This window comes from Salvelinus alpinus, chromosome 7 (genome assembly GCF_045679555.1).
Source record: "Salvelinus alpinus chromosome 7, SLU_Salpinus.1, whole genome shotgun sequence".
Taxonomy (NCBI): domain Eukaryota; kingdom Metazoa; phylum Chordata; class Actinopteri; order Salmoniformes; family Salmonidae; genus Salvelinus; species Salvelinus alpinus.
Window position 1 is genome coordinate 19,966,889 of NC_092092.1, and position 22,480 is coordinate 19,989,368.

Genomic DNA, 22,480 nt, shown 5'->3' on the forward strand with positions numbered 1-22,480 from the left:
TTTTAATATTATTATAATGTGCACTGAACAAAAATATAAACACAACATGCAACAATTTCAAAGATTTTACTGAGTTACAGTTCATATAAGGAAATCAGTCAACATCATCAGTACTGACATATCACTCATGTATGTAGTAAATAAGTAGTGAAACACGTATTATTGAGTAGAACTTGTAAGGTAGTGATGAATAGTACGTTTTTAGTTTTTTTACGAGGTTGTGGCAATATACTGTTATCTGGTGCGACTAGAAACAATGGCATAATAGGAACTATTACAAATTGATGGTCATTGAAAATAAATACTAGTGCTTGAAAAAGTACTTAAGTCCTTGAATTTGACTTGCCATTGTCTGTACGAACCCCGTCATACGAAATGTATGATGGACATCCGCAAATGAATGCATACCACATGAAACATAACGTATCATGCTAAATGGTTTGTCCTGGATTTACTATCAAAATCGTACAAAATGCTCAGACCAGGTTGCAACTTTTGATCTACACCTCTACCATTTCACAAACACAGGCATAAAATGCAAATATCTTTAATTTGTTTTGTTAATAACTACCACTTAATTCATATACACATACAACACATTTAATAAATGTAGTTATATAGTTTCTTTAGTGAGTGCAGACCATTGCTGCATCTCTAGGGCCCCCTCTGAAATATTGTAATTAGTAATACATTTTAGTCATTTAGCAGACACTCGTATCCAGAATGACTTACAGTAGTGAGTGCATACATTTTCGTGCTGGTACCCCCCGTGGGAATCGAAACCACAGCCCTGGCGTGGCAAGTACATGGGACCATAATGTATGTGGGCTACTTCATATAACCATAAGTCAATGATATTGACTTATAGAATAATAGATGAGTGCACATGCTTAGCTGTGCAAAAGGACCATGGTCAGCTAGCTAGTCAACAAATGACAGGACGTTTATATAATTAGCCTAATTGTCTTAATTGGAAATTCATTCCAGATAGTTATTGGAAACACTATGGGTTGTTTCCCAGAGACAGATTGAGCCTTGTCCTGGACCGAAAAGCAAGCTCAATTGAGAATCTACATTGAAAGTGCTTTTTATATAATAATAATATATGCCATTAAGCAGATGCTTTTATCCAAAGCGACTTAGTCATGCATGCATACAGTACATTTTATGTATGGGTGGTTCTGGGAATCAAACCCACTATCCTGGCGTTGCAACTGCCAACTGAGCTACAGAGGACTAGATTTAGCCTAATCTCACATGAGGTTGGTGGCACCTTAATTGGGGAGGATGGGCTTGTGGTAATGGCAGTAGCAGAATAGGTGGAATGGTATCATGGTTTCCAGGTGTTTGTCATTCCATTTGCTCCATTCCGGCCATTATATTATGAGCCTCCCCTCAGCAGCCTCCTGTGCCTAATCTGTGTCCGGAAAACCAGTCCTTTTGAGTGTGTTAAATGCAAGCCTACAAGATTATGTGGTATTTACTCTTTTATAAAGAGAGCTTCTTCAACCTCCTGTCATTTCACAATGACTAATCTTCTGAGACAAATATAAAGTGCATTGTGATGGTAGGGCTGTGTGTTCAATTGTTTGTTCTTCCAATGATAATATATTTGTTTGTTGTAGCCTAATTCTATTCTACCATGCAGGTTAGAACTAGCCTGACTGCCAGTCTGTTTCTGCTCTCTTGTCATGTCTGGCACCCAGGATATACAACATGTTAATATCCATACATACAGGAGTACAATAGGACCAAACAATATTATGACAGACTTAAAGGTGATAAAGTATACACAACGAACACACAATATAAAAGCACAATTGTTCATCAGCCACATGTAGATTATGTCCCTTTTAAACATGTGTCCTTGTATTGAAACAGCGAGGATGAGTTTGGTGAGCAAAAATGTCTTGGACCAAGGAAATGGGCATCTAGTGTATAGCCTCAATTCCAGGCTTCCTTATGACTAACGAGACTTGGGAGTATGGTAATGTGAGACTTGATCCTTTAAGACTTCCTTGATCATAATCATTACTGTGTTGTGCAGCCTGATTGCCCTTGTGCTTCTGTCTCAATCCACTTCTTCTCAATTTCTACCTATAAAAGGACAGACCGATACGGTTCAGTTTCATTAGGTATGGAATAATCACTATGGCATGACAACAATAGAAGACTTTGCTACACTACAGCACATACACTATAGGACCAGCCTAGGCAAGGTCAGCTGGTGTCACAGTAATAACTACAGTATAAAAAATAACCTGTACCCTTAATCACAAAGCATGATTCTGCTTGGGAAATAGATTGAAATAGAAACAAAATTAAGTCTACAACAGCATTATAGATATTAAACAGCAAAAAAAATACGAAACATTATAGATATTAAACTTGTGAACTAATAATATCTCAGGCCTTACCTGACAATGATAGTGGGTCCTACTGGTGACATGTTTCTGAGGCTGAATGTCACTCTCTGTGCCCAGTGACTTCACTCTGGTCTGTGAAACCACGGCCCCCACCATGTCACACTCCATTGTGACAAACGGGTACCAGTCACTGGGGATCTCCTGGTCTGAACCGAGCTCTAACTTACAGGAGAAGGTATGGGGATGGTCCACTGCTGTGAGGTAAAAAGGAGAATGTGTAGTCAGCAATCTCTACCACTTGGGGGAGCACAATGAACAGAATCTGAAAGATACATGTTTCCATCCTCTGGCACAATGCAAACAAATCACTGTAACATCAGTCAATTGGAATATATTATTTAGCCAAGCAATAGTATAACAAACCATAATACTATAAATAATATGTATTGTAGCTAAACTGATTAGGGAACATAAGTTACATTTCACAGACTATTTGGAAACATATTTCGGTAAGTTGTAAATGTAACATGTAAAATAAAGCCAATATTCTCAGAATAAGCCAGCATTCCATATGAAAATAGATCAATAGACCGCCATCATCAGTAGACAGCCAAACTCTTCCTTAGTCCTTACCCATGTTCTTAGCAGGCAGTCTGTCGATCCTCCACACGATGGCTGAGTACACATTCTCATACTTGACCGTCCCCACGGTAACCTGCATGACTGGCTGTGACTCTGAAGCGCTGACTGACCCCAGACACGCGTTCCGGTTCATCCTGGCCGTCAGTGACTTACGTCGTAGCAACGTCACTGTACGCGACACCTTCACCCAGTCCCCCGGTACCGGCACACGGATCAGGACATTCTCGCAGAGTGTCTGAGTCTCCGACACGCCGATAAATGACGGGAAGATGGCTGACATGTTGAGAAAGGCTTGGAGTTCCACATAGGCCCCTTGGACAGTCACCACGGCTTTGATGGAGAAGGGCAGCTCGGTACTTCCCAGGGCTAACGTCTTGTAGCGCATCAGTTCTACTCTACAGGCGTCCGGAGGAGAGAACTTGAGCAGCCGGGACCTGTGGAACTCCAAGTCGTTGATGCACTTGTGGAAGTGGCAGTCGCTGATCTCCATCCAGCCTTCCAGGAGGTCATCCTGAAAGACCACAATGGCAATTAGAAGACCACAATGGAAATAGACCTATCTTGATTTTTTTGGTCATCCTGGATGATTTTACTTATGTTAAAATTGTATGTTTTTGTTGATGGGTGTTAAAATTGTGCATTGATGTGTGTGTTCAAATTGTATGATTAGTTGTTATGCATGTTAAAATGTTGTGTTTGTGTGTTGATATGCATGTTAAGAAACTAATACTAAACCTCCTCGGAGCCAGAGCCGTAGCTGGCGTCGAAGCGGAGAAGCCCCAAGTCGTTGAGAGCCAGGAAGCACTCCCCTGGGCCATTGAGGAACGCCAGGCAGTGGATCCTCGTCATGGCCGCCCGGTCCATCAACACACCATCCTTGAAAAATGTATCCTCTGATTTTAGCAAATGAGAGGTCGAGTGGCAAAAAAGGATCCCCAAGGGGCATGCAATATATACAGAATAGGAGGTAGGGAATAATTTTTATGTGAAAGATTTTAGGAAAAGACATTCATAGAAATGTATACCCTTATTATTTAGGCTATCAATGTTTTATATAATAAGTAACAGCAATTAATAAAATCGTTTTTAATAATGCCTGATTTTAAGAACCTGTAATGTATAGCAACCCCAGGTGTAAAATAGTAAATAACTGCTACTTCTCAGAGAGAAGTATGGCTGAAAATGCATAACATTGATCTAAAATTTACCCTAGAAATAGTACTGTTAGGAGAACTGGAGAGACCGGGTCAGTCTATTACTAATATAATAATACTCTGAGTAAAAGTATTTATCTTCAACTCGCAATCTGTGGATTCGATTAAATAGATTGAAATTGTACATTCAACATCACAGCATAGTTGAAAGATATGTGGCATAGAAATCCGAAGAGGGTGGCCAGCAGAGATAGATGGGATGGAAGCTGAGGGTTGGGGTGTGGAATTGGAGACAAGTGGGAGTGGAGTTGCTGGGCGGGAGATAGAATGATAGTCAAATGTAAAAAAAAATAAAGTCAAAATAAAACATAATAAAAATGTAATAATAAAAACAGCTAATGCCGGTTTGCCTGAGGCTGATGCCGTGCAAGTGTTTGTACACATCCATATACACACACTCTCATTCAATACATACATATACAGACACACACACATGTAAATAGTACCAGACATGCACTCAAACAAACAGTTGGCCTTGCTGTAATGATTTTAGTTGTCCTTGATGTCCTTTTTTATTTTGCATTGTTTTCTGTTTTCCTTTTGTCTTTTTTCTCTTTAGTTAATATTTTTGGTTGTTGGTGCATTGGGGGGCTTCTTGGGGGTGGGGAATGGAATTCATTATTTTTATTATTATTGGGGGGGTGTGGGAGGGGTCTCAGATGGTTGAGGGGCAGCTATTGGGGAACTGTGGGGGGGGGTCTTGGAGGATTCGGGTCCCTGTTTTTTGCCTTGTGAGATCTGTCGACGTGCCCTTGTGCAGGGCATTGACCCTGGATGCTTCTGTGTGTCGCTCTGAATGGGAGTCTGTTGGATGACTGGTGTGGTGTAGTTGTTGAGCAGCTTCACTGCAAGTATATTGTGTGTTTTGGATATTCATTTATTATTTTTTTTAATAATAATTAAAAGAACATGTAATAACGCTTAAATACCAATGAACTACACTAGCAAAGTTACATTTCCTGACCAAAATGTGTGTGCTTGCGTCAACTGTCTTACAGTAGTTGTATGGTAGTGGAAGAAGAAGTACATGCACCTTGTCCAGCTGCACCCAGAGGTGGTCTGTGATCTGCAGTGTCATCTCCTGTTCGTCGTAGTGCCGTTTCTGCAACAGCGGCGGCGCCAGCCTGAGAAGCTCCTCCTCCATAGTTTCGAAAAGGTCCTCCATGTCGCCGTGTTCCGTGGTTCCAAACTTCAGCAGCTGCTCCACCTCTGCCTCGTGGGACACCTCCAGCTTCAAATCAAACTTTATGCATTTAAAATTGCAACACACAGTAAAACAATACGATGACATCTATAACAGTAATATCATTGATTGATTAAACGCCAAGCTACAAAGGTGTGTTTTAAATGTGATTTAAAAACCTCAATTGTGCCCCCCCCCCATTACCTTGGGGTGGTAGCGCTTCTTCTCTGTGTAAGACACGTGCTCCACCTTCACTGTCTGGATCTTGCGAGGCTCTCCATTGCTCTCCAGCTTGAGATCTGACAACCTGCAGTGAGGCTGCAGCTGGAACTCTTTGAAGGGCTTCTCCAGTCCTTTCTCATAGTACATCTGGAGCACGCCTCCAGACAGCAGACGCAGGTAAATGGGGCCCCACTGTCGGGACGACATTCGGTTTTTCTTCTCTGGGATCCTCAGCATTAAAGACCAGCCGTCTCTCCTCTCGCTACGGAACAGACCGTGAGAGACGAAGGCTGGTGATGGTCCCTCCTTGACCGCCTCCCTGTCTCTTACTCCTCTCCTCTCCCCCCTCTCCATCCCTACTCCTTCCTCTGTGTCATTGTCTTCCTCGGCCCGCAGGCCCTCCAGCTTGTGGCAGATGTAGGAGTAGGAGCTCTGGAGCTGGTCTGGTCGAGGAGGCTCATTGCCGTCTTTCGTCCGAATGAAGAAGCGAGGCAGACTAGAACCTCCAGCCTCGGAGTCAGAAGATGAGCTCCCAGAGTCCACGCTATGCCCACCAGCCCCCTCCCAGAATGGGTTGAAATGTCCCGGGTCCCCCTGGAAGGAGGATAATGTACTGGGGCCATCGGAGACCGAGACGGAGACGTCACCCTGGGGATGTGTGGTGGTGCCGGTAGTGGTGGCCTGGTCTGGGCCAGGGGGAGAAGAAGAATAAGGCACAGAGGCAGAGGATGAACTGGAAAAACTACGGAAGAAATCGTGCTGATCCCAGGGCCTGCAATGGAAAGGTAATGCGCCGGTAGGAGGAACCTCCCTCACCGGAGTGCAAAGAGGAGTGTTGCAGGGCACACAGGAACTTCCATTGAGGTTAAAGTGCATTGGAGGGGAGCTGGATTCAAGGGAACTGCTGAAGATCCAGGATGGATCTCCCACTGGGGGCAGTATCAGCTTTAGTCCATTGGGACGGGGGATTGTCTTTAACCCTGTCGTTGTCACACTACCTGGGGCTGTCTTCAGAGGTGTAGAGGCAAAGGAAGGGGGTGAACTTGTCTTTGCCCCTGGTGACTTCAGGGGTGTTGCGGCCAACTTTGTCCCACTCTCTGGGATCTTCAAGGGGGTTGAGGCAAAAGAAGGAGACGTAGACGTTCTCCCCTCATCCTCGAAGGTCACCCAGTTTGGATTGTTCACGGAGCACATGGCTTTGGTAGTTTGTTGTCAAGGTTCAAGTCAGCACTTCCTGCTTCTGTTGTTGTCGTTATCCTCAGACTCCGCCACAGGGGTCTTCCCTGCTGAAACACTGAACAGAACATAGTCATAGATTAGAACACAGAGTATCAGAAAATAATATTTTTTCCGTAGAATCTACAGTTATTATATATAGATGCATTTGCTTTGAAAGATATCAGGCATCTCTTGTTTACACTGAGAAATTACCCTACAGTGTCCCTTAGTGAGCATTCTGGCCTAAGAGACAGCTACAGTTAGTGATGCCAGATAGGGTCGTTTCATGGGCTACTTTTAGTAGATTGGAGGGGGATTTCGGCTCAGATTCACCTGCAAAGTGTCATGAAAATCTAGCAACACAGTGCAGTTAGATGATGTCCCCTCAGCCACTCGGCGACATTAAATTTCCCACATGACTGTTGGTTTAATTATTTAATAGCTTGTGTGTTGGTATGTTGGCGCGTTTCTTTTTTCCTTTTTATTTGTGGCAATTCAGCAACTGGCTCCGTGTGGTAATATTTACAATAATGCACTTTGTGCTAGGAATAAATTCAAGTAAAATACATAAGAGGGGAGGAAAAATATAGTACAGCTCTTTGCTGTGTCTAAGTGTCTTGTCACCAGTCAACCACACACACTCCATGTGTTCTTTCACTGGAATTGAGTAGGATAAATATAGAAACACTGAATATGCTAGTGGACACTGCTGAGTAACATTTGGCTAAACGCTACAGCTGCAGCCTTGTTGAATGAAAAGGCAGAGAGGTACATCTCTGCTCTGTCAGCCACTACCAGAGGAATTGGGGTCAATTTCAATTTGGGTTGAACTTCAGGCGTCAGCGCCCTCCTATTCAAAGGTGGTGAAATTTTTAATAAATTTGAATAAAATGTAGGGTTTTGGAACTTGTAGATAAATTGTGATGGATGAAAATACCATGCTCTGGTAGGAAATGTAGAAGATGGAACTGAATTGGGATTGGGTGGAGGGGAACCCAAAGCCTGGGTAGGATTCAGGAAACGTGTCACTGGCACTCGAGCAGAGAACCAATCATCCTCTTTATTCGCCATCTGTGATAACTAGGCTGTGGAACACTGGAACAGCTGGTGTGAGGGTTCTGGATTATTTAACAGCTGGTGAGATATGAGGCACAGACACTACTGTGCTGTGGTGTAATGGGAATTGGAAAATCCAAGCATAATGAATGTCCTCATAGGATTTAGTTAGTTACACCTCCATATATATATATATATATATATATATATATATATATATACACTACAATACCAAAAGTATGTGAACACCTGCTTGTTGAACATCTCATTCTAAAATCATGGGCATTAATATAGAGTTGGTGCTGCCTTTGCTGCTATAACAACCTCCACTCTTCTGGGAAGGCTTTCCATTAGATGTTGGAACATTGCTGCAGGGAATTGTTTCCATTCAGCCACAAGAGCATTAGTGAGGTCGGGCACTGATGAGTGATTAGGTCTGGCTCGCAGTCGGCATTCCAATTCATCCCAAAGGTGTTTGATGGGTTTGAGGTCAGGGCTCTGTGCAGGCCAGTCAAGTTCTTCCACACCAATCTCGACAAACCATTTCTGTATGGACCTCGCTTTGTGCACAGGGGCATTGTCATGCTGAAACAGGAAAGGGCCTTCTCCAGATTGTTGCCACAAAGTTGGAAGCACAGAATCGTCTAGAATGTCATTGTATGCTGCAGCATTAAGATTTTCCCTTCACTGGAACTACGGGGCCTAGTGCAAACCATGAAAAACAGCCCCAGACCAGTATTCCTCCTCCACCAACCTTTACAGTTGGCACTATGCATTCGGGCAGGTTGTGTTTTCTTGGCATCCGCAAACCCAGATTTGTCCGTCGGACTGCCAGATGGTGAAGCGTGATTCATCAATCCAGAAAATGCGTTTCTAATGAGTCCAATGGCGGCGAGCTTTACAACATTCCAGCTGACACTTGGCATTGCGCATGGTGATCTTAGGCTTGTGTGTGGCTGCTCGGCCATGGAAACCCATTCCATGAAGCTCTCGACAAACAGTTCTTGTGCTGACTTTGCTTCCAGAGGCTGTTTGGAGCTCGTTAGTGAGTGTTGCAACTGAGGACAGACAATTTGTACGCGCTTCAGCACTCTGCGTTCCCGTTCTGTGAGCTTGTGTGGCTTACCACTTCGTGGCTGAACCGTTGTCGCTCCTAAACGTTTTCACTTCACAATTACAGCACTTAGAGTTCACCGGGGCAGTTCTAGCAGGGCATAAATTTGACAGACTTTTTGGAAAGGTGTTATCCTATGACGGTGCCGTGCTGAAAGTCAATGAGCTCTTCAGTAAGGCCATTCTATTGCCAATGTTTGTCTATGGAGATTGCATGGCTGTGTGGTCTATTTTTATACACCTGTCAGCAACGGATGTGGCTGAAATAGTCAAATACACTAATTGGATGGGGTGTCTACATACTTTTGTATATATAGTGTACTGTAAACCTCATTCCCAGACTAATTGCTAGAGAAAGAGCCGGATGGTGGAAAAATCTAATACAATGGTTACTGCATAGCCTATTATGTGGAAGTAGTTTCTTAAGAGCTGTGGAAATATAGCCTGTTCCCAGATCTGATTTGCAAGACATCACTGACAGATCTGGGACCAGGCTATTCGAAATATAGGCTAGTACATTATCCTGAGCTCTGATGTCATTCATGTCCTCCACCCTAGCCTCGGCCCCAGCTGTTAAAGATTTCCAAGTTAGAGAATATGGCAGAATGGAGAGCAGACACGCTGTAATCAACATACCATCTAGCAATTGATTCCCAGTCAACCTCAGCAGCCAATTGTGCCTTGGCTGTGACACGCTGGCAACACTGCTCTTGCCAGCAGCAGCAGCAGCAATGACAGTAGTAACACCCAGACAGAGGCAGATCAACTGGTTTCAATCTGTATCTGTCACAGCCACCGACCTCACCACAGAGATGGAGGCCTAACTTACATTACATTTACCACAGTCAATGGGTTAAATGTAATAGGGCAAGGTTCCCTTGATGCTATAATGAAGTATATGGATGGAGCTCAGGAATCAGTAGGAATACTGATCTAGGATCAGTTTTTCATTTTCGATCATAATGAATCAACGGGTGTATTTATTTTACAAATAATTTCCTGCAATTCTACAGTTTGACATGACTTAAAATACCCCTCTAGGGGCATAATAAAGGGTATATGGATGGGTATTTTGAAAACACAGTATAAGTGGAAAGAAAACCGCTAACTTCCTGCATTTCAACACGTTTTGCCATGGGGCAGAGAAAAAAGTTAGCTGTTTTATAGCTGATCTCATGCTATTCACATTTTGTCATGAGGATTAGACATCATTTTGTAGTTTTAAAGTTAATTTCCTTCTACTCTACACATTTCGCCATGAGACAGAGACAATGTTGGAGTTTTCAAGTAGCTTTCCAGTGAAAATCTCACTTTTAAAAGTTAATATTCTCATAACTCATACCCAAATAATGTTGTTGACTCCTCTTATACTCGTGTTTTGTGGCCAGCGCATAAATTGGAGGGGGAAAAAACACTTCAAAAGCCCCACCTCAAACGTGTATCTCAAACAGACCATTTAAAAAATGCTTGCTATCTCCTCAGAGGATGATGTCATCCTCCTGAGCAAGATGAGCTGGCCAATCAGCAGTCTACTGACATTAATATTTTATGACCGCTATATACGCCCACACCATTCTGTTGTTGGGGTTCGCCCACACCATTCCTACACAGAAAAGCTGCTTTTGAACATACTTAATTTTAAAAACATTGTAAAGAAAACTATTTTACTCATATTGTAGTTAATTATATGTCATATTTCATAGAAATCTGGAAACACTGGACAGTTACTTTAAAAGTTGACTTTGGGCAAAAATGCAAAAACAACTTCTTTTAAACTGTATAACTGATCAATGCACCATCATACCAGGTCATTTAATGATTAAAAACAAAACAAAACGTTAGGAATAAGATATTTGGCTACAGAAGTGTAATTTCTTACTGATTTCTACAGCTTCCGCCCAAAAACAAATCCTGTGAAATAACATCAACACATACTGGAGAAGTTGTTGTCTAGCTACAAGTGGCTAGCTTAGCTAACAAACTAGCTACATCGGTCGTGGCTTGCATGAGAGCTGGGTCATTAAAATGAGGACCATCCTCTCCCTCCTTCTTATGGACTCACTGAACTATGGTTTGATCTAGCAGTGCTTCAATAGCCTTGTAGACGACAGGCTAAGTGAGCAATGGATCCAGCAGTGCTTCAGCCTTAAAACCACGTTCTGCAATTGTTCCTGCTGTTTAATGGTCATTTAAATTAATCCCATTGATTCAGGCCTGTTGAAATGACAGAATGTGGACTTTAAGGAGGAAGAACCTTGTATTGAGGCTAACTGAACCTTGCTCCAGTCCAATACTGGCAACTCCTGCAGTTCACTTCCAAACAGTACTGCCACCTCCATCAGCCTGTTCCAAAGAGATGGAGCAGAGAAATATTGTGGTCCTAAATGTATTGTCACGCTAGCAGGAGTTCTGACCAGGCTAGTAGATGGGGGAATGAAAGGTTACTAAATCTACAAAGGCAGAAAAGAACAGACATTCTAATCATTCCTAAGGGACAGAGCAGCATGCACACAGGAAATACCAGCCTACTCTACTGCTTCTGCACAAACATACACACACACACACACATACACACACACACACACACACACACACACACACACACACACAGCAAACATCAACTCAATGTCAGTCTCTGTCAATGGGTTCACATACACTGTAAATGACAGTGATTACACTGTACTGTACACTACCGTTCAAGAGTTTGGGGTCACTTAGAAATGTCCTTGTTTTTTAAAGAAAAGCACATTTTTGTCCATTAAAATAACATCAAATTGATCAGAAATACAGTGTAGGCATTGATCAGAAATACAGTGTAGGCATTGTTAATGTTTTAAATTACTATTGTAGCTGGAAACGGCAGATTTTGTATGGAATATCTACATAGGCGTACAGAGGCCCATTATCAGCAACCATCACTCCTGTGTTCCAATGGCACGTTGTGTTAGTTAATTATTAGAAAACCCATTTGCAATTATGTTAGCACAGCTGAAAACTATTGTTCTGATTAAAAAGCCAATAAAACTGGCCTTCTTTAGACTAGTTGAGTATCTGGAGCATCAACATTTGTGGGTTCGAGTACAGGCTCAAAATGGCTACAAACAAAGACCTTTCTTCTGAAACTCGTTAGTCTATTCTTGTTCTGAGAAAGGAAGGCTATTCCATTCCAGAAATTGCCAAGAAACTGAAGATCTGGTACAACGCTGTGTACTACTCCCTTCACAGAACAGCGCAAACTGGCCCTAACCAGAATAGGAAGAGGAGTGGGAGGCTCCAGTGCACAACTGAGCAAGAGGACAAGTACATTAGATTGTCTAGTTTGAGAAACAGACGCCTCACAAGTCCTCAACTGGCAGCTTCATTAAATAGTACCCGCAAAACACCAGTCTCAACGTCAACAGTGAAGAGGCGACTCCGGGATGCTGGCCTTCTAGGCAGAGTTCCTCTGTCCAGTGTGTGTTCTTTTGCCCATCTTAATATTTTCTTTTTATTGGCCAGTCTGAGATATGGCTTTTTCGTTGCAACTCTGCGTAGAAGGCCAGCATCCCGGAGTCGCCTCTTCACTGTTGACGTTGAGACTGGTGTTTTGCGGGTACTATTCAAACTAGACAATCTAATGTACTTGTCCTCTTGCTCAGTTGACAGAGATGGCCGCCTCGCTTCGCGTTCCTAGGAAACTATGCAGTATTTTGTTTTTTTATGTGTTATTTCTTACATTGGTACCCCAGGTAATCTTAGGTTTCATTACATACAGTCGGGAGGAACTACTGAATATAAGAGCAACGTCAACTCACCATCATTACAACCAGGAATATGACTCTCCCGAAGCGGTTCCTGTGTTCTGCCTTCCACCCAGTACAATGGATCTGATCCCAGCTGGCGACCCTAAACAACGACGCCGTAAAAGGGGAAAACGAAGCGGTCTTCTGGTCAGGCTTCGGAGACGGGCACATCGCGCTCCACTCCCTAGCATACTACTCACCAATGTCCAGTCTCTTGACAACAAGGTTGATGAAATCCGAGCAAGGGTAACATTCCAGAGAGACATCAGAGACTGTAACGTTCTTTGCTTCACGGAAACATGGCTCACTCGAGAGACGGACGGAGTCGGTGCAGCCAGCTGGTTTCTTCACGCATCGCGCCGACAGAAACAAACATCTTTCTGGTAAGAAGAGGGGCGGGGGTGTATGCCTTATGATTAACGAGACGTGGTGTGATCATAACAACATACAGGAACTCAAGTCATTCTGTTCACCTGATTTAGAATTCCTCACAATCAAATGTCGACCGCATTATCTACCAAGGGAATTCTCTTCGATTATAATCACAGCCGTATATATTCCCCCCCAAGCAGACACATCGATGGCCCTGAACAAACTTTATTTGACTCTATGTAAACTGGAAACCACACACCCTGAGGCTGCATTCATCGTAGCTGGGGATTTTAACAAGGCTAATCTAAAAACAAAACTCCCTAAATTCTATCAGCATATTGATTGTGCTACCAGGGCTGGTAAAACCTTGGATCATTGTTATACTAACTTCCGCGACTCATATAAGGTCCTCCCCCGCCCTCCTTTCGGAAAAGCTGACCACGACTCCATTTTGTTGCCTCCAGCCTACAAACAAAAACTAAAACAGCAAGCTCCCGCGCTCAGGTCTGTTCAACGCTGGTCCGACCAATCTGATTCCACGCTTCAAGACTGCTTCGATCACGTGGATTGGGATATGTTCCGCATTGCGTCCAACAACAACATTGACGAATACGCTGATTCGGTGAGCGAGTTCATTAGAAAGTGCATTGACGATGTCGTACCCACAGCAACGATTAAAACATTCCCAAACCAGAAACCGTGGATTGATGGCAGCATTCGTGTGAAACTGAAAGCACGAACCACTGCTTTTAACCAGGGCAAGGTGACCGGAAACATGACCGAATACAAACAGTGTAGCTATTCCCTCCGCAAGGCAATCAAACAAGCTAAGTGCCAGTATAGAGACAAAGTAGAGTCGCAATTCAACAGCTCAGACACGAGGTATGTGGCAGGGTCTACAGTCAATCACGGATTACAAAAAGAAAACCAGCCCCGTCGCGGACCAGGATGTCTTGCTCCCAGACAGACTAAATAACTTTTTTGCTCGCTTTGAGGACAATACAGTGCCACTGACACGGCCCGCTACCAAAACCTGCGGGCTCTCCTTCACTGCAGCCGAGGTGAGTAAAACATTTAAACGTGTTAACCCTCGCAAGGCTGCAGGCCCAGACGGCATTCCCAGCCGCGTCCTCAGAGCATGCACAGACCAGCTGGCTGGTGTGTTTAAGGACATATTCAATCAATCCTTATCCCATTCTGCTGTTCCCACATGCTTCAAGAGGGCCACCATTGTTCCTGTTCCCAAGAAAGCTAAGGTAACTGAGCTAAACGACTACCGCTAACTGAGCTAGCACTCACTTCCGTCATCATGAAGTGCTTTGAGAGACTAGTCAAGGACCATATCACCTCCACCCTACCTGACACCCTAGACCCACTCCAATTTGCTTACCGACACAATAGGTCCACAGACGACGCAATCGCAACCACACTGCACACTGCCCTAACCCATCTGGACAAGAGGAATACCTATGTGAGAATGCTGTTCATCGACTACAGCTCAGCATTTAACACCATAGTACCCACCAAACTCGTCATCAAGCTCGAGACCCTGGGTCTCGACCCCGCCCTGTGCAACTGGGTCCTGGACTTCCTGACGGGCCGCCCCCAGGTGGTGAGGGTAGGTAACAACATCTCCACCCCGCTGATCCTCAACACTGGGGCCCCACAAGGGTGCGTTCTGAGCCCTCTCCTGTACTCCCTGTTCACCCACGACTGCGTAGCCATGCACGCCTCCAACTCAATCATCAAGTTTGCGGACGACACTACAGTGGTAGGCTTGATTACCAACAACGACGAGACGGCCTACAGGGAGGAGGTGAGGGCACTCGGAGTGTGGTGTCAGGAAAATAACCTCACACTCAACGTCAACAAAACAAAGGAGATGATTGTGGACTTCAGGAAACAGCAGAGGGAGCACCCCCCTATCCACATCGACGGGACAGTAGTGGAGAAGGTGGAAAGTTTTAAGTTCCTCGGTGTACACATCACGGACAAACTGAATTGGTCCACCCACACAGACAGCGTTGTGAAGAAGGCGCAGCAGCGCCTCTTCAACCTCAGGAGGCTGAAGAAATTCGGCTTGTCACCAAAAGCACTCACAAACTTCTACAGATGCACAATCGAGAGCATCCTGTCGGGCTGTATCACCGCCTGGTACGGCAACTGCTCCGCCCACAACCGTTGGGCTCTCCAGAGGGTAGTGAGGTCTGCACAACGCATCACCGGGGGCAAACTACCTGCCCTCCAGGACACCTACACCACCCGATGTCACAGGAAGGCCATAAAGATCATCAAGGACAACAACCACCCGAGCCACTGCCTGTTCACCCCGCTATCATCCAGAAGGCGAGGTCAGTACAGGTGCATCAAAGCAGGGACCGAGAGACTGAAAAACAGCTTCTATCTCAAGGCCATCAGACTGTTAAACAGCCACCACTAACATTTAGTGGCCGCTGCCAACATACTGACTCAACTCCAGCCACTTTAATAATGGGAATTGATGGAAATTATGTAAAAATGGATCACTAGCCACTTTAAACTATGCCACTTTATGTTTATATACCCTACATTACTCATCTCATATGTATATACTGTACTCTATACCATCTACTGCATCTTGCCTATGCCGTTCTGTACCATCACTCATTCATATATCTTTATGTACATATTCTTTATCCCTTTACACTTGTGTGTATAAGGTAGTAGTTGTGGAATTGTTAGGTTAGATTACTTGTTGGTTATTACTGCATTGTTGGAACTAGAAGCACAAGCATTTCGCTACACTCGCATTAACATCTGCTAACCATGTGTATGTGACAAATAAATTTGATTTGATGGTTGCTCATATGGGCCTTTGTACGCCTATGTAGATATTCCATTAAAAATCTGCCATTTCCAGCTACAATAGTCATTTACAACATTAGCAATGTCTACACAGTATGTCTGATCAATTTGATGTTATTTTAATGGACAAAAAAATTTGCTTTTCTTTCAAAAACAAGGACATTTCTAAGTGAACCCAAACTTTTGAACTGTACTGTACATGTCACTCAGGTTTGGTTGCTCATGTCAGCTGATTTACAATTTGAAGCCCAAACTTTTAGGGTTAGGGACACCAATTAAGCCTACTCTTGGACTAAAAAGCATTTTAAATGGAACTTCTCCATTGAGCTTGCTTTTTAGGCATGGTTTCCCGGACACAAAATGTAATCTGTGTCCGGAAACCATCCCTTACTATATGAGACTCTTTTGTCGGCAGGTAGCCTAGCGGTTAAGATAGTTGGGCTAGTAACCGAAAGTTCACTGGTTGAGTCCCCGAACCGACTAGGTTAAAAATCTGTCTGTGCCCTTGAGCAAGGCACTTAACCCTAATTGCTCATGTAAGTCACTCTGGATAAAAGTGTCTGCTAAATGACTAAAATGTAAATGTTGTAAGGGCAAGCATGCTCAGTGGTCTAATAACTAAATAAGAAGTATATGTTCGCATGATAAGATCGCTCGCTTTCCAGTAATGTTTGTCTCACATGATATAAATCATCCTTTTATAATGACTTGAAGTGGGAGAAAGACATCCTTTGTCCCCATGAATCAAGATATAGGGAGACGCCAAGTTCAAAGCACCTACAAGATAGCTATGGAACTTTCTAACTCTAGGTTATGTATTTTCTGGCAGAGACACTTTCCAAACAGTCACAAGACAATGACTTGATGAGTGAGAGACAAAAAAGCCGCATTTAGATAAGAGATGTGACTTCCCTTGTTAAATAAAGAACCGTCTGGTCTTTAAAACTGTCAGACACTTGCTGCAGAAGTGAGTTGAGTGAGTCACAGACCGATTTATTTTCCTACTTGCATCCATAGCTTTGTCTATGAATTATTTGAGAGTGGTAACATTTCTCTAGACCCATCATTCAGTTGTTTATCAAAACAAGTGGTCATATTCCAGATTGCCCCTTTAAAGGTTGTCATCGTGACCTTATTTAACGTGTTCAGCCAGTGGAAATGTACATGAATGCCTATTAGACTACTGTCTTGAGCGTTTTATAGTATCTTATTTGCTTCCAAACTTTGACAGAATACTTAATAGCAAAACAAACAATGTAATCTGGAATCAAATACTCCCTGCTGTGACTAAAGAAGAGATTCATGCCCCCTACAAGTGCTGCTGTGCCCTGCTATGCCCCCTGCTACTGTGCTGAATTCACACATTTGAACAGGGAATAAAATATAGAGTCCCTACAGTACCTTTGCAAAAACGGCGTCGTTTGTGAAGTTGTGGGTATTCTTATGATATCTCTTTCCCATCTTGATTATGACCAAATGTAAACAGTGTTGATGTAAACATAAGATAAACACACTATGATCTTGATAATGCCTTTATAGCCATCAGTGTTGCCCCTGTGCTGACACCGTGTCCTCTAGACATCCCACTGGCAACTTAGATCAGCATGGCTTGATTAGAACAAATCAATGACTTGATAAAAGGGCCAATCTGCAAGTCGAATGATAACAAAGGGTACACAGCTGAGGGATGGCGCTGAAGAAATGTAACCACTCAAACTCCTGAACAGATCAGCTTTAATATTGCCGATATACTGAACAGAAATACAAACGCAACATTTAAAGTGTTGGTCCCATGTTTCATGAGCTGAAATAAAAGATCCCAGAAATGTTCCATATGCACAAAAAGCTTATTTCTCGCAACTTTTCTACACAAATTTGTTTACATCCCTGTTAGTGAGCATTTCTCCTTTGCCAAGATAATCAATCCACCAGACAGGTGTGGCATATTAAACATTATGATCATTACACAGGTGCACCTTGTGCTGGGGGCAATAAAAGGCCACTAAAATGTGCAGTTTTGTCACAACACAATGCCACAGATGTCTCAAGTTTTGAGGGATCGTGCAATTGGCATGCTGACTGCAGGAATGTCCACCAGAGCTGTTGCCAGAGAATTTAATGTTAATTCCTCTACCATAAGCTGCCTCCAATGTCATTTTAGAGAATTTGGCAGTATGTCCAACCGGCCTCACAACCACAGACCACATGTAACCACGCCAGCCCAGGACCTCCACATCCGGCTTCTTCACCTACGGGATCATCTGAGACCAGCCACCTGGACAGCTGATGAAACTGTGGGTTTGCACAACCAAATAATTTATGCACAAACTGTCAGAAACCGTCTCAGGGAAGCTCATCTGCATGCTCATCGTCATCACCAGGGTCTTAACCTGACTGCAGTCCGGCGTCGTAACCGTCTTCAGTGGGCAAATGCTCATCTTCGATGGCCACTGGCACGCTGGAGAAGTGTGCTCTTCACGGATGAATCCCAGTTTCAACTGTACCGGGTAAATGGCAGACAGTGTCTATGGCGTTGTGTGGGAGAGCGGTTTGCTGATGTCAACGTTACGACAGAGTGCCCCATGGTGGCATTGGGGTTATGGTACGGGCAGGCATAAGCTACAGACAACACACACACAATTGCATTTTATCGATGACAATTTGAATGCACAGAGATACCGTGACGAGATCCTGAGGCCCATTCATCCACTGCCATCACCTCATGTTTCAACATGATAATGCACGGCACCATGTCACAAGGATCTGTACACAATTCCTGGAAGTTGAAAATGTCCCAGGTCTTCCATATCCTGCATACTCACCAGACATGTCACCCATTGAGCCTGTTTGGGATGCTCTGGATCGACGTGTACGACAGCGTGTTCCAGTTCCCGACAATATCCAGCAACTTCGCACAGCCATTGAAGAGTGGGACAACATTCCACTGGCCACAATCAACAGCCTGATCAACTCTATGCAAAGGACATGTGTAGCGATGCATGAGTCAAATGGTGGTCACACCAGATACTGACTGGTTTTCTGATCCAGAAGTAAACTAATGGACAAGAATACTTCTATTTACAGCTATTTTCCCTTATATCTATGGTACCTGTAGTTAAATAACTATAACTATTCCTAATTTCCTCTTCAAGTGCTTGATTTTCACCCATAACGGCCAATCCACCATCATTCTGATCTTAACCCCAACCCTCCGATGTCCACACATTAGCCCATCTTTCCCAGTATAATGCCATTTTGCAATTTCCTTTTGCAATACATCCCTCCATTTTACTATTTCTTACAAGGGTCCTGAACCTCCCTATTTGTAAAATGTCTACCGATATTTCCCTAAAAGGAAATACTTTACGCAAGAGTATAATGATATTTCCCATTGACTGATCATGGTTTTTCAGATCCCCCTAACAATACAGTTCCCAGGTCCATCTGAACCCTGATATTATGACATAACCATTCCTGGACCTGACTCCAAAAGCGAGCAACCGATGGACAGTACCAGAAAATATTTTCTATTGATTCTGTTTCCTCGTGGCAAAATCTACACAAGGCTGACTTTTCAATGCCCCATATATTTTTTTATATATATATATATATATATATATATATATATAAAGGGTTTTGTAAATGTAACCTTTATTTAACTAGGCAAGTCAGTTAAGATCAAATTCTTATTTACAATGACGGCCTACCCAGGCCAAACCCGGACGATGCTGGGCCAATTGTACGCCACCCTATTGGGACTCACAATCACGGCCGGATGTGATACAGCCTGGATTCAAACCAGGGACTGTAGTGACGCCTCTTGCACTGAGATGCAGTGCCTTAGACCGCTGTGCCACTCTGGAGCAGAAGATCTTAATTTGAGCCAGTTTGCTACAGCAGGAAAATAATCCAGCAGCAACAGGAAATATTTGGATTATAATTAATGACCATTTTTGTAGGGGTTAATGCATTTTTCAGAAGGGAACATTTCATATTGGAAATTACAACCTTCAGAAGCCTTTTAAAACCTCATATGTTTCAAGTTAATACAAGTTCAATATTTCCTGCATTTAAGGAAAGTAATCCTGCAACAGGGTGATCAAATTCAGATCCTACATTTGTAAGTTACAACTACTATTGTTTATCAACCAATAAATGTTTAGCCAGCACTGTGTGGACACCATCCTGTTTAAAAGCGTCTCTGTATTAGCTGATGTATTGCTTTTGAGTGACATACGCCAAGTCTATATGTCCAGTGTACAATAATGTATTTTTGAGTGACATCTGACCTAGTGGTTTGAAGATTGACATATAATGAGACAACAAAATGCTGCATTTTGGTCCTACGGCATCCTTCTGTGAAACGGTGCATAGCGACAATCGTTGTTTTTCCATGGTTTGCTACAACGCAGACTGTGCATTGGTCTCGGTAACAATTCAACCGTGCTATGATCGTCCATGACTCATTACCGCCGGAGGAACTCTGGTCTCAACATCAGGACAGGAACGATGTTGTTTTGCAATGCAATGTCACGAAAGGAGAATGAGGCTATCCTACCAGTGCATTTGTTGTATTGTCATTCGACCTATGACTTTCGTTGTAGTTTGTCAGCAAAGAATATGACAGTTTTAAAATGGTTAATTATATGCTACCGTTTTAAACGCAAATTCCACTCGTTCAAGAAAGGTCAATGGTCATGATGGTCAAGATTTGCCACTAAGAATATAATACAATTTTTATAGAATAAACAACTTTGCACAGTGTGTGGTAACAAGTTGTCCCCAAAACAGAAGTTAGCTATTGTTGTAGCCTTGCTTGCTTCTTCTACAGTAGGTTGTTTTGACGGAGCAATGAGATGGAAGTTGTCAATTGACTCTCTGGTGGAAACTTGCAACGAAACAAAATAATACTCACGTTCTACACAAATCCCGAAATAACAACAATCACGTCATGATTCTTATTTTCCGTTAAAACTGCAGAAATTCCAATATGCGAGGCCGACAGGTTTCTCTCAAAATGGCAGAGAGAGAGAGAGAGAAAATGCAGCCGATTTGCTATCCCCTTTCAGCCCTCCCGTTAACGGGACGTCCCTGCTAGAGAAATGAAGTGGGGCGAGTGAAAGAATGAACGGAGGATGCCCATATTCTCCTCCCACATCTCATCTGGCCGAATGATGACGATGCTTTTGGTGTGACAGGGAGTTTGTTTTTGCCAATGTTATGAGTGGCCGGTGAAGTAGACAAAGCTTATGGTTTGGCTACAATAACACACACGAGAACTTCAGGCTGCAATGTTGCGAGCGCAAAGAGCCATTAGCATACTTCAACATTAGGAGTAGATAGCCTAGTTGGAAGCTTTATGAATATTGTAATGACCTGACTAGATCATAAAGGAATAATTGTCCAGACAGAGGATTGAGTTTACGAAATGACGGTTTATTAACCCAACTTTACACAGGCTACTGTTTGGCCGTAGCCCACGCCAAATAAATGAAAGATACCCCACAAGCCAACCGTGACCTTCTCTTGTGAAGGCCGGACATAAGAGGCAGAACAAAGGCTAAACCAAGTCTTAACTTCTTTAAAAACTCTGTTTATTAAGTTTTACACACACACAGACAAGACAAAGCAATATAAATAATATACTCAACTAGAAAAAAATACAAATAATACATTTAAAAAAAAATTGCTTTAAAGATACCATACTTTAGACAAGTTAAACACACCAGGCAGAAGGCTACAAAGGTTAAAGGGCAATCTGTAGTACAGGGACAGAGCAAACACCTCACCATTGTTCCTGTAAACAGTCAAGGGATAGGGGTGGAGAAATGCACAAAGAAATGCTCATCCAACCCCTAAGTCACAGGGGGGTCAAATACAGACTTATTTTGGTTTTAATAGGAATGCCATCAGAGGATGGACTGTTTAAAGTAAGACCGGAATGGAGCCCAAGCCTCATTAAACAGTTTGGGGTTCCCACGTGAATTTAATTTAATTTTTTCTAGTTTCAGAGAGCACAACACATCTCTCACCCAATATTTATAAGATGGGGGAGCTGCCATCTTCCAGTTCTGTAGTATTAGCCGTCTAGCTAAAAGAGTTGTATAAGCAACAGTGTCCAACTGGATTCTTGACAGGGGGGTACCTATGGGCAGTACTCCAAAAAGGGCTGTAAGGGGAGAGGGATCTATAACAGTGTCATATATATCAGAGAAACATTTAAATATTAATTCCCAGAAACCTGACAGTTTATGACAGCCCCAGAACATATGCAACAGTGTGGCTGGTTCCATTTTACATCTGACACAGGTAGGATCAAAATCAGAGAATATTCTTCCAAGTCTGGCCCCATCAAGTCTTAACTTCTAATGCTCCATCCCCCTGCCCAACCCCCCTCCACGCCACTCCGCCAACCGCCAGGATGCCCGGCATCAGAACATTCCAGGCATTCCCGTGATTGGCAGATAG

General features: G+C 43.2%; 1 protein-coding gene across 2 annotated transcripts; it reads right to left on the reverse strand.

The window, feature by feature from the left end:
• Window positions 1-50: 50 nt before the first annotated feature.
• On the reverse strand, window positions 51-21,148 carry LOC139580541 (stonin-1-like). 2 transcript variants are annotated; one of them, XM_071409347.1, is made up of 7 exons: window positions 20,928-21,148; window positions 5,610-6,921; window positions 5,256-5,465; window positions 3,744-3,884; window positions 3,000-3,519; window positions 2,418-2,620; window positions 51-2,097 (listed from the first exon to the last, which is right to left on the reverse strand). In XM_071409347.1, the coding sequence occupies exons 2-7, from the start codon at window positions 6,819-6,821 to the stop codon at window positions 2,032-2,034; spliced, it is 2,352 nt and encodes a 783-aa protein (XP_071265448.1). In that variant the 5' UTR covers window positions 6,822-6,921; window positions 20,928-21,148; the 3' UTR covers window positions 51-2,031. The 2 variants fall into 2 exon arrangements, with proteins under 2 accessions (XP_071265448.1, XP_071265449.1); XM_071409348.1 differs by having other exon boundaries at window positions 5,256-5,453; window positions 20,928-21,147.
• Between the last annotated feature and the right edge of the window lie 1,332 nt (window positions 21,149-22,480).